General features: G+C 41.0%; 1 protein-coding gene across 1 annotated transcript; it reads left to right on the top strand.

Moving 5' to 3' along the window:
• Nucleotides 1–1,406: 1,406 nt before the first annotated feature.
• Nucleotides 1,407–11,904, top strand: MUT (methylmalonyl CoA mutase; the record flags this gene model as incomplete). Its single annotated transcript, XM_010153905.1, has 8 exons — nt 1,407–1,785; nt 3,194–3,561; nt 4,180–4,337; nt 5,830–6,001; nt 8,129–8,377; nt 9,658–9,769; nt 11,041–11,156; nt 11,789–11,904. Coding segments are annotated over exons 1-8 (1,670 nt in total), but the record flags the coding sequence as incomplete, so codon positions are not given.
• Between the last annotated feature and the right edge of the window lie 1,410 nt (nt 11,905–13,314).

Below are 13,314 nucleotides of genomic sequence, written 5' to 3'. Positions count from 1 at the left end.
TGGTGGACGGCGGAGGGGTTGACAGCGGGTAGTGGGGGGCAGCCGGGACGGAGACTGGCACAGGGACAGCGACAGCGACCGCGACCGCAGGCTGTCCTGTAACCCCGGCCCTCGGGCGGGTAGGGCCGGGACGTCCCAGGGCAGCTCTATTCCGGTCTCCCGTCCCTATTGGCCGCCGAGTGGGCGTGTTGGGGGCGGGCGGCCTGGGTGTTCGGCGCTACGCAGGCCAGGCCGGGCCGGTAAACGGTGCATTCTGGTCCCTGCCTCCCTCCGGCTGTGGGTGCTGTGGTGTGAGGGGTGGAGGGAGAGGTGTGGAGGAGGGTGACAGGCCATCTTTGTGGTTCCTTCGGGGTGCGAGGCCGGGGGGGCCGCGCTGGGACCCGTGCAGCAGGGAGGCTGAGGTTGCCTTCCATCCTGGCTGCAGATGACGTCTCTGCAGGGAACTGAGTGCTCCTTTTTGCTCGCTGGATTGTGTGCATGCCACACGTCGCGCATATATTATTAAAGCACTTGTGTGAAGCGTGTTGCTGCAGCACCATAACAGTGATAGAGGCACTTTCCAGTTTTATGCAGACTTTCTCATAGAGGTGTCGGGGAAGTGTGTGATTCTAAGGACTTGAGAAGGAGATGAGGCAGAGAGGAGGTGACTGACCCTTGCAACCAAGCTGTAACATTTTTGGCTTGAGGAGGAAGTGCAGGAATAGTGTACAGAGAACAGAAGCAGAGGAGCTTACAGCTTTCAAGAATTACTGAACTTACCCACCATCTCAATCTCATGCATGATGAGACAAGCTCAGCAACGTGTGTGGACCCTGTGTTCTTGCATACAGTGGTTTTTTTCTCCTTTCTTTCTTGCTATAGCTTTGATTTTCATCCAACCCATGCAACCTTTTCCAAAATGCATGACATGTCAGCAGTTTTCTGACAGTCCACTTCTTTCAGAGTGCCTCTGATGTTAAAGATCCTTCTTTGACATAAGGAATTTGTAGTTGAGGGAGAGATAGATGGGATGGTGAGAAGGTAGCTAACCATGCCGTGTTCATGCATAACATTTACTTTTCAGTGACGGTTAAATTGTGGTGCTGCTTAGGGACTGAAGTAAGTTGCACATTTCATATATGGATGTAGATGAGTTGTAGGAATGTTTTCCTTATAGGAAAATGTAGAAATTTTCCTGAACTCTTGTTTTATGCATCGTCTGGTTGAAAGGCAAGGGGAAAGGAGTGTCTGTCAAATGAGTAAGTGAATAAATATACTTGGCTTTTTCCTGAGCAATTATTTTGGCTTTAGCAAACTGCTTGACCTCTCCATGTTTACTTCTCCCATTTCAGATTTATACGATAATGTAAGAAACTTGCTTTTATTTTTTTCAGCGTAGTGCATACTCTTCAAACAGTGGGACAGACATGCTAAGAGCCAGGGATGCTGTCCTGCGCCTGTGGCCCCACCGCTGCACATGCCTGGCACAGCTTCCAGCCTGCCGGCTCGCATGGCGTTCAGTGCATGGGCAGCCACTACACCCCGAGTGGGCTGCCCTTGCTGAAAAGCAGCTGAAAGGCAAAAATCCAAAGGATTTAATTTGGCACACCCCAGAGGGCATCGACATCAAGCCTTTATACTCCAAAAGGGACACGACAGACCTCCCTGAGGAGCTGCCAGGGGTGAAACCTTTCACTCGAGGACCCTACCCGACCATGTACACATACAGGCCGTGGACTATCCGCCAATATGCTGGCTTCAGTACAGTGGAGGAGAGCAATAAGTTCTACAAGGACAATATTAAAGGTAAGACAGATGATTTGGGAAAGAACATTGCCTTGCCAAGCAATGGGGAACATTCATTTGGTGAATTACATGGCAGATGTGATTATTCTGCCTTGTGATTTTGGTTTCTGATAGGATCTTCCCAGTGGCACTGTATTTCTTTATGACTGGGAAATTGGATAATTTCTAAAAGCTGCCTTTGCTTCAGTTTGCTATTGAGGTGTAAAAATGAATGAGTTAAGTGCTTTTTTTAGTTATTCTGTCGTAATGCTTGGAGAGACATTATTTGGCTGCATCCCAGGGTCCAATCTGGAGAGATTATGTCCATGAGAGAAGATTGTAGTGGAAAAAAATGTTTAAATTTGCTACTTAGCAAAAGTTCTAACTTAGTGTTGGTGCATTCTGACATTTTGGGTTTCTATCTCTTAAGTTTTAAATTAACTCATAAATACATGTGAATAAAGTCATTCATGGTGTATTAGTAATGCCAGCTTCCTAAAAGCACTAGTATTTTCATTACTTGAGAGCAGTTTTCCCAATATTTCTGTGGAGTATTGTGCTTTGCAGCAATTTGTTTAGCTAACATCAGGAATGTAATCATAATATACTATTGAGTTACGCATTTTAAATCCACTACTGCAAAGTTGTTCTTAATAGATTGAAACTTTTTTTTTTTTCTCAATTAAAAGCTTTTTCATTTAAAATTTAAGACTGGAAGACCTTGGACAAGTTTGGGGAGGGGAGCATTGTGTAAGGACTGTCATTTTTAAATCCCAGATAGTAATTAAGTACCACACAGCCGCTCACTCACCTTCCCCCCTCCTCCAGTGGAGGAGGAGAATTGGAGGAAAAGACAAGGAAACTCGTGGGCTGAAATAAGAACAATTTAATAATTGAATATAAATGAATAAAATAGTGATATTAATAATGCTACCAATACTAGCAATAATATGTAATAATAATAATGGAGAATAAAACAACGATACAATAGCTCACCACCTGCTGACTGATGCACAACCAGGTCCTGAGTAGCGAGAGTCAGAGCCAGAGAGCCCAAGAGCCTGAGCCTGAGAGCGATGGCAGCGGAGTCCAAGCAAGAGAGTGACTGAGAAAGCCAGCTAACCCATCAACAACTAAGTAACATAGCCCTCCGGCCCACCCCCAATTTATATACTGAGTATGACATGTTATTAGTAGTCTTCTCAGGGCAAATCCAAAGCACAGCCTCATACCAGCTGCTGTGAAGAAAATTAGCTCTGTCCTGACTAAAACCAGCACATCAAAAATTGTCTTGGCGTCCAAGCCTAGATCGGATCATGCAAAATGAAATCAAGAAATTTAGATTCAGTTCTAATGCAAGTCTGTTCAACACTTCTGAATCTCTCTCTTTGTTGGTTTTTTTTTTGTTGTTGTTTTCTTTTTCATTTAGCTGGCCAGCAGGGATTATCTGTTGCTTTTGATTTAGCCACCCACCGTGGTTATGATTCAGACAATCCACGAGTTCGAGGAGACGTCGGAATGGCTGGAGTTGCCATTGATACAGTGGAAGACACCAAAATCCTTTTTGATGGAATTCCTTTAGAGAAAATGTCAGTTTCTATGACCATGAACGGGGCAGTCATTCCTGTGTTGGCAACATTCATTGTAACTGGAGAAGAACAGGGAGTGCCTCAGGCCAAGCTGACGGGGACTATCCAAAATGACATCTTGAAGGAGTTTATGGTCCGAAATACATACATTTTCCCTCCAGAGCCATCGATGCGGATTATTGCTGACATCTTCCAGTACACCTCAAAGGTATTAATTGTTTAAATGTATTTACTCCTGTTACTACATCTGGTTAACTATTTATGGGGCACTTTGGAGAACAAAGCAGAAGGCAGAAAGATCTGTCATAGTGAAGAACGATGCAGTTGTGGAAAGGGCCAGGAGGAGTTAACATCCCAAATCACTTACAGCATAAAATTTAAGATTTTTAAGTCAGTCCAAATCAGAGTCAGATTAAAATGAGCCTAAGCCTGAAACGATGGGAGGAAGCTCTGAGACGAGGGACAGGCTGTTCTTTGTATAGAAAGCAAGAAGCAAGTTAAGCATGAGGGGGTAACGGAAAGAGTAAAGTCCTGAACTGATTACTGGAAGTTCAGTACTACCAGTTGTTTTCTTGGTTGTATTTTCATCGGAGAGACGGCACACAGCCTGTAATTGAGAAAGATGCTTACCATGGGGGGTTATAGTGTAAGCGCCATGAATGGAGCAAAACCTTAAAAGCATGTGAAGTAAACACCTGCAAACACTGCTTGACAGAGATGGGTTGTATTCGCAGCCTACAGAGAATGGATTATCTGTGAATGTTGATAGAACAATTATCTGATCTGCCCTTCTGCTGTCATACCTTGTTGTCTTGTATTTTTGCAGTATATGCCAAAATTCAATTCCATTTCAATCAGCGGGTACCATATGCAAGAGGCAGGAGCTGATGCCATTCTGGAATTAGCTTATACTATAGCAGATGGCTTGGAGTACTGCAGGACTGGCCTTAAAGCTGGCCTTACCATTGATGAATTTGCACCAAGGTGAGCTGAAGAAATTTGCAAGTATAAAACTCACTTTCGGTTAAACCTCCAGAGTTTAATAGCAAATATTAGTATTTTTACACATACAAACAATATTGGCAATGCTCACATTGCAGTTAGGCTTTGTTTTGGTTTTGTTACACAGTTTCAATGGCAGGAAAGTGGGTCTGGTCCAACAGACACTTAGATGACATCTGAGCTAATAAACTGAATAAATCTGTACAAGCCCAAGCACTGTCAAAGGTCTGTTGTGACAGTTGGTCTCTGGGTCAGAAAGAAGATCCCTAAGCTGTTATATAGATATTGGTCTAGTGGAAGGTGTCCCTGCCCATGGCAGTGGGGTTGGAACTAGATGATCTTTAACATTCCTTCCAACCCAAACCATTCTGTGATTCTATGATATCTAAACCAATTGTAGCTTTAGGACTGCAGAATGCAATGAGAGCTCTCGTAATTCTTTCGTGCTGTAGTATTACTGGGTTTTTTTCATTAGTATTATTTTGGAATATTTGGGAAAAAAATGCTTAACAAGGGAAAGTTCAGATAGTTCAATTTACAGTTGCAAATTTCCTAAAAATAAGGTTTATTTTTAAGCAGACTATGGTATTTTTGTATAGTATCTGCCGAACTAAACAGAATCATAGTTTCAGTGGTCTAGTTGATTTACAGATTCCCTAACTATACGATGAGTCTAAAAAACAAAAGGTTTTGTTCACATAGCACATTCAAACTGTAGGAGTCAGCTGAATTCACCTATTTCCAAGATCTGTGGCAAAATCAAAGTACATCGTGGAACAAAAGATACAGCCTTGTTTTCAGACTTTCTAGTGATGGAGAATCTGTAAGAGCCTTTGAGAAATTGTTTCAGCTAATTCACTGTTTAAAAAAGTGTACTTTAGCATAATGAGTTTTACTGGCTTTAACTGTGGTTATGTTCACATTTATAAATCATAGAAGCCAGATGTAGGAAAAAGTAGATCAGTCAGTCTGTTCCCTGATAGGCTATCAAGTGTTGACCTGATGTTTGCTTTGGATTGTGATTAAAATCGGCAGGAAAAGGATGAAAGCATGCCTATAATATGTAATGTCTTGTTATTATAAGGAGTTTGTGAGCATAACTACACTAGTTGATTGTGTCCAAGGCGTTCTCTGGCACTAGAGTGTCACTGTCTCTATTAGTGACTTGCTGAGATGCTGCTTGACCCAGGGCTCTCCAAAGACAGTCCCTGGGGGTAGTTTAGCAGTTCCAGGGAGCACTGTTGCTGGCAGTTTGCCTTCAGTTACCTTGTTTGCAGGCTAAGACACCTTATTGGCATAAATGTGTCTCATTCTGTAGGAATTGGCATCAGTGTCCAGGAACATTCCCCTCGTCTTATGTTTGGGTTAGATCTGTAAAAGTAAATTAATCAGAGACCTTGCTGAAGGACTTCTTTACTGAAACAGTTACTAGAACGGTTTAATGTTTAATCCTGTTCATGTGCTCTTATTTCAGGCTCTCCTTCTTCTGGGGAATTGGCATGAACTTCTATATGGAAATAGCTAAGCTGAGAGCTGGGAGGCGACTGTGGGCTCACTTGATAGAGAAAATGTTTAAGCCCAAGGATCCCAAATCTCTTCTGCTGAGAGCTCATTGTCAGACTTCGGGCTGGTCACTCACTGAGCAGGTTAGAAATTGGACTCTTGTCAACTTCCTCATTTGAATATGTTCTCATGGTATGTATCTTCGAGGGTGCTGCTGGTTAGACTCATAAAGATGCAGCTTTCTGAAGGAGACAACCTGTCTTACTCGGTCTGACAAATATGCACACTAGCATTTGATACATCTTTTTGCTTACGTAACACACAGAGTCTTGGTGAGGGCCAGTAGCATTCCTTCCCAAACTGCTGGTTTATGAACTACCTCAGCATTCTGGACTGCCCAGTGGCGCTGAGGTAAAAGTGCAGAAACTAAAAGCTTGAGACTATTCACAAAAGGATTCCAGTATGGTGATAGGCAGAGTCTCAGTGCCTAGTTTTTCATTGTCTGGTTTCATTGTCAGTCTGGAATTCTTGTCTTAAGCATGTGTTCTCTCAGTCTTGTGGATACTGAATTGAGACTAGGATACCAACCTGCTAAGTAGAGAGAGAATTGCAGAGAGGTGCTTATGTTAATTCAGGATGAAGGTCTCTTGGATGAGTCCTGTAAATTATCCTTTCAGAATGCAGATTAATAAGGAAGTAGAGTATCCTTTTTCCTCAAGATCACTGGCTTGAGCAATCAAGAAAGTAATTCATGCCCATCTCACTGCTGATGAGTGAAGTAACTAATGGTTACAGCTATCTGCTCTTTTGAAACGTGCACTGTCTGCTTTTCTCGTTGAGTTACGTCATGTCACAACACAAAAGTGAATCATTGGACTGCATATTTTCCCAAGTGAGGTCAGAGCTGGGTACTAGCCCTGATTCCAAGGCCTGCTTTCAAGCAGTTTAATGCAATATGAGTTATTTTTGTTGTTTGTTATTAGACTTCTTGGTTTTTGTGCCTTGGTTTTAATCTTTTTTTGAGAGCACATGTACTGTTTACTTACATTTTTCAATATAACTAAACCAATTGCATTTTTTGAACAGTGGCCTTTGCAGGACCTCCAATTAAAAGTATTGTATGAGTGCAAAATACTAATATTACCAAAAATATGATAAACCATCTCCCAGTGTTCAGTGTAAATATATTTCTGGATAGATGGTAACTGTTTTCTCCTGTCTAAACATTGTCTTAATATAGATCCTCAGTGCCCAGTGTTTGCTTCTCATAGGTTTCAGAGTGCAAATATATTTTCCACTGGCCTGCCTTTAGATAGGTAACCACTCTTAAATTAGGGTTTACATTCTTCCTCATCTAAAACACATTTTTCTGTGATACTTTTCAATTAAATCCTTGAACCAGAAATAGACTCCATTGTGGGTAGAAGTAGGGTGTCCTTGTAAAATAGTGATATTAATTCCATTTCTTTATGCAAAATAATCAATTCACAGATCTCATGATTCTTTTTGCCTTCTTCAAGGTCATATTGCTTTGGCAGCTCTTAATTATTTTGGATACAACACATTCCAGCTAAGCATGTCAAGAATTAGGTATGACATCTGTGCTACTGTTAAGTTCCCTCAATAGTCAAATGAAATAAGATGAACAGATGCAGTGTGTGAATCTTGACTCCATCTCAAAACACAAGTCAGACCCTGGACATCTATTTCTATACCTTGTACTCCAGATTATCTGTTTGTTTTGGTTAATATCCCAGTTATCCCATAGATATCTTTCAATTTTATAGCACCAGAAAATTTTAGCAGTAATTCCTACCTTTGTGTAACGACCTCGTTAAAAAAAATATTAAGCACATTTAGTTCCAAAACACATTGTGACTAGTAACCTGTCTGCCAGGTGTGCTAGTCCCTGCTCTGAGACTTCTGGAATCCCAGGATGGAAGGCATCAGGACTGCCTGTTCCATCCTCTCCGACTTGGATTCCTTAAGTTCTTTGAAACACTGCTGAATATAAGTCAGGCTTTGCTTTCTTACTCATATGCTGCTATTTTTGGCTTTCTTTATGGAGTAATCTTTTTGTCTGAGATACTGATGATATGTCAGTTTGATTGGATGCTTATTACTGACTTTTCTTGTTCAGCTTCTGTTATGATTACAGTGTTTCTGTTGGGAATCTTGCGTTCATTTCATTGCAGTGGTATATGTGTGCCTAATCTGCCTCAGCCCCGTGGCAGACCAATTGAGCTTCAGAGCTCTCCTTTCCCTTCCAGGATCCCTTTAACAACGTTATCCGTACTACAATTGAAGCAATGGCTGCGGTGTTTGGAGGTACACAGTCTTTGCATACTAATTCGTTCGATGAAGCCTTGGGTTTGCCTACGGTGAAGAGTGCTCGCATTGCTCGGAACACGCAGATCATCATTCAAGAGGAGTCGGGTATTCCTAAAGTGGCGGACCCCTGGGGGGGGTCTTACCTCATGGAGTGCCTCACCAACGACGTCTATGAAGCTGCTTTAAAGGTCAGTTTGCATAACTTTTCATGTTTTGTGGGAAAATTTTAGGTATAGGAGTTTTCAGAAATGTCTTTTAAGGGACTAGTTGATATGTTGGTAACTTGGAAAGAAGGAATTATTTTACACTTAAGCTTCAGTGGTTTCTTTGCTAGTGGACTTTAGAAAAATACAGTGTATCTTTACAGAGAGACTTCAGCCTTCTAGTAGACTACTTCAAAAGGGAAATACCCCAGTGTGGAACAAATAATCAAGCCCTGCAAAGCCCCTTGCGCACTGAAGACTCACAATCTGCTGGATTCTCTGTTTTATGTGTAAGAAAAAAAGGTTCAATGGAAGAAAGAGTCAAACCAACCTACTTAGTTACATGCCTACTCATGCTTGTGGTGATCTGCTTGAGACTTCAGGGATTACTGAAAGCAAAGTTTTATAGCCAAGATTGTAGGCAGACAGTTGTCTGGCTGTACTTGAGTAGTATGCAGAATTTAGGAGAAATTTTTCTGTTTGGATCAGATTTTTTTTTTATTTTTAATAATGTTTTTAGCTGCTAGTCATTACTTATATGTGAAACGTACTGTGCAGGCGTAGTCTTTCTGGTGACGATCCTGCATGAAGATATATGCCTGCACGTCTAGCCTACAGCTAAACCCAGTGATTCTCCTTTGCAGCAAATCATTGATCTTATGCCAAGTCCCAAATTAATAAGCTAATACAGGCCCAAACACTGGTCTGGGACTGTACAGACATATTGTCTGACGTGTTTCTTAGGTCCTTGTCAACTAGGATGCTTCTAGACAGTGCCAGGCGTGGTCTGATGGCCATTTTTAGTAGGCAGTTTGAATGTGGTCACCACGTTTTGGAGCTGAATGAGAGCTGAACCATGCCATTCCACTTCTCTTCAGGATTGGAGAACTGACCCTGGCTTTTTTTTCAATTTATTTGTATTTGTATACATGTAACCGTAAGGGCTGGTTGGCAGGCAGAATTCAGTGCAGAGTCAAGGTCTCAGATTTCAAGCCTTTTCATCCATGGGTGTTACTGGTTGAACAATATGCCATGCACTGTTTCTGAATTCATGGAGTTTTGGTAATAAAAACAAGCTCTTTTGTTTGAGATGTCTCTAAGTTTATACCAAAACCTGTACTCAGAGACATGGGGATAGGAAACACACTTTCAGAGTATGGGATTGTATATATAGATACAATAACATTTGGGAAGGCAGTACAACTGCAAAACTCGTTTTGTGAACCTTTCTACCACTCACTTTCTCAATCCTTTTCATTTCTCAGCTTATTGAGGAAATAGAAGAAATGGGTGGAATGGCCAAAGCTGTTGCTGAGGGGATTCCCAAACTTCGTATTGAAGAGTGTGCAGCCCGAAGACAAGCTAGGATTGACTCTGGTAGGTAGCAGGGAGATGAAAGAAGGGAAAACTGACAATAGAATACCTTTGTATAAAGATTTTTTACACACATTTTCATTGAGTTTTTTCTTCTTAGTTTATGAGTAGCAGATTGCGAGTGATAAAGTGGCAGTATCTTGGTTTTATGTCAGTGATAGCTGGAAAGAGATAATATGTATGAAATACAGTAACAGTATGAAAACAGTCTTGCCTGACATACTTAAGACTGACTATTTTGGGTCTTCAATAGCTAATCGCTTAATTTCTGATGGCATATTTAAACTGACTCCTGAATTTAACTGCATGACCACAATTTATCTGCATGCAACTGCAGATGGCGATATTGTACAATCTGGCCAACTTCCTGGTTTTACTTCAGAGCTGCCCATTTTTCCTGAAGACCAGGAAAAAACCAGTCATCTCCGATTAGAGGATGGTGCAGCTTTTTCTTTGTGATATATATAAGCATATGTACCCATATAGTGAGTATAGGTGGAGGTGTGTATACATGTGTGCCTATAGCTCTATTCTGCTTTTTGTAAGCTGCATTCCAGTAGCAGTGCAGTAACAGAAAATAGGGATAACTCGAATATGAAAGAAATTATATGAACTTGTTTTGCTTGGAGGATAAATTAGAAGCTGGTCTTTAATTAAGACCAATAACGAATAGTCAATAAAGCTCTGTGTTTTCTCTCTCAAGGTAAATTACCTCCTGTTGCTTTGAAGAGTATAGTATTGTTAACACGCACTGCAAATAGAAGTCCATACAGGCTGAAAGCTAAAATACAGTTTCTCAACATGATACATTCGTTGTTATTTACATGGAGTAGTTTTAGGTAGCAACTTCACTTCCTTATTTATCTAGTAAATCAGAAAAGTAAACTCAGAGCAGTGCAGGAGACCAGCACTTCTGCTTAATTCCATAGGACTCAGTTATGTAAACTTAGAAAGAGAAAAATAGCTAATTTATGTTACTGAGTCATTTCTACATCAGTTTGTACAATAAGTATTGTTCTGTTTCAAATCTTTTTCTCTGGCACAGTACTCACTGTGTTGAATGTTCCTGTATCTAATCATGTCTCCTTATAAAATGTGGAAAATACAGAGTAAAGTCCTTCCTGTAAGAACAAATTTTAAGTATTTGAAATGTATATAGTTATAAAACAAAGCACTACATATATGCTCAAAATGTTCTTGTCCTGTTAATATTGTATCTTTTCACAGTAATTTGCAAATATATTCTGAGTTTCTGGTGTTTCCACTGGAAATAGGGTCTGAAGTAATTGTTGGAGTAAACAAGCATCAGCTAGAAAAAGAGGAGACAGTCGAAGTTCTGGCTATTGATAATACTTCAGTCCGTAGCAGGCAGATCGAGAAGATTAATAAGGTGGGAACTACTTTCTTAAAAATAAAACTTGTTGTAATTGCAGATAGAACTTGAGTAAACGTGGCTTTCCAGAAACTTGACCCTCAAATTTCTGAGAATCTGCTCTAGTCTTTAGCAGACAAGTCAGATTTCTCTCCAGCTTCAGTGGAGGCTGATGGAAAATCCCAAGAAACACAATATTAGAATCTAAACAAAAATGGTTTTGTTGCAATCATTTAGTTTTAATATTTGTATTTTGGATAGTTCTGTGAATATGCCTTACCTTTCAAAATCGAGAACTTCACCATTTTCTGAAAATAAGATAGAAAATAGCTATGCACTGTTTTGCTCTAAAAGTGTGTAACATTACTTAATCACTGAGACTATTTGGTGCAGCTTGTCAGGTGCTGTGACAGGGTTATGGAACCAGAAATCAACATCCACTTTTGTAATTAATAGAAATATAGGTAAAATGGGGTTAGAGTTATTTGAAGGACTTGTACATTTTTTAAGGTCTGAGACACCTTTTTACTTCTTATCTTCTTGCAATATATAGCACATACTGATAATTCCATGTCTCCAGAATTAATATTTGAAATCAGAAAGCCTTACACCCTCAACTTCCCAGTTCACCTTTTTCTCCTCGGCTGTAGGTGAAGGCTAGCAGAGATCAGGCAGCAGCCCAGCAATGTCTCGCTGCTCTAACACAGTGTGCTGCTACTGGAGAAGGCAACTTACTCGCACTTGCAGTGGAAGCAGCACGTTCAAGGTATGGGGGTGGGGGTGAATATCCAACTGCTGTCTAAAAATCGATGGTTCGTATTCATCTTTCAGCTCTTCTTGGGTTTGGTGTTAGTGAGGTTGGTGTCTTGAGATGTTTTGGGTTTTTCTTCCAAGGTGGAAGTAAAAGATGGCTGCAGTTGACATGATGAGATAGACTATTATATGTTACAGTCTATTAAGGCTCTTCTTTTAATTTCTCACAAAGAACAATACGTATACAAAGCATCTCATATGAAATGATGTTGTTCATACACACTGTGTTGTTTACAATTCAGACTCTTGCCAGTTTCAGGATGTAGCTAGGTTTCTGTCACCCTGCTGTTTCATAGGTCAGGGAGCTTAAGAAGTGTCTGAGATGTGAGAATGGATATTCACAATCTTACCATGGTCTGTTGCTTTATCCTTCCTTGCACCACAGACTGGTGTGAAAATATTTTTTGACTGAAGGAAAAATAAGTGTGCATAGTCAGGCAAAGATGTAAAAGATGTTCTTGAGCAGAGCAGTGAGGCATCCTTTAGAGTCCAGTGGAATGTTTACTTTTTTCACCTAAGGTGCTTTTAAAACTGTTTTAAATCCCACTTCAAAGTGTCAATCTGTAGAACAGATCATATCTGTCTCTTGCTTAGTTAACTAAATGCCTAAAAAGTGAGCAAATGCGTTCCTTATTAGGGTGCTGTTCTGTATTTACTGTTATGTCTCAAATTCCTTCACTCCTTTTCCTTGAGCACTTCACAGACGTATTTTGAATATTTTTTTCTCCCACAGAGCTTGTCACGATTCTCCAGCAGCATGTTTACACCTGTCTTTGAACTGTAAAGGGTACAGGAGGGTAGTGTTGAATTTACCAGGGATTCTTATCTTCTTAACTTCAACCACAGTTGACCAGTTAACTGCTAGTTTCTCTCCTGGGTGACCTTGCTTTTATTATTTGTTAAAGCATTAATGGACTGCAGATCCACTTTCTAAATGGCAAACGCTTGTGTTTGGGCTTGTTCAGCCTGGAGAAGAGAAGGCTCCAGGGAGACCTTATTGCAGCCTTCCAGTACCTGAAGGGGCTACAAGAAAGCTGGGGGGGACTTTTTACAAGGGCCTGTAGTGAAAAGACAAGGGGTAACGGGTTTAAATTGAAAGTGGGGAGGTTTGGATTAGATATCAGGAAGAAGTTCTTCACGGAGAGGGTGGTGAGGCACTGGCACAGGTTACCCAGAGAAGCTGTGGATGCCCCATCCCTGGAAGTGTTCAAAGCCAGGCTGGATGTGGCTTTGAGCAACCTGGTCTAGTGGAAGGGGTCCCTGCCCACGGCAGGGGGGTTGGAACTGGATGATCTTTAAGGTCCCTTCTAACCCAAACCGTTCTGTGATTCTGTGAACTTACCTCTGCCCCAAAACTATATAC

This window comes from Eurypyga helias, unplaced genomic scaffold (genome assembly GCF_000690775.1).
Source record: "Eurypyga helias isolate BGI_N326 unplaced genomic scaffold, ASM69077v1 scaffold5396, whole genome shotgun sequence".
NCBI classification, from domain to species: Eukaryota; Metazoa; Chordata; class Aves; order Eurypygiformes; family Eurypygidae; genus Eurypyga; species Eurypyga helias.
The sequence above is the reverse complement of the archived record's forward strand: the minus strand, read 5'-3'. Positions and strand labels throughout refer to the sequence as shown.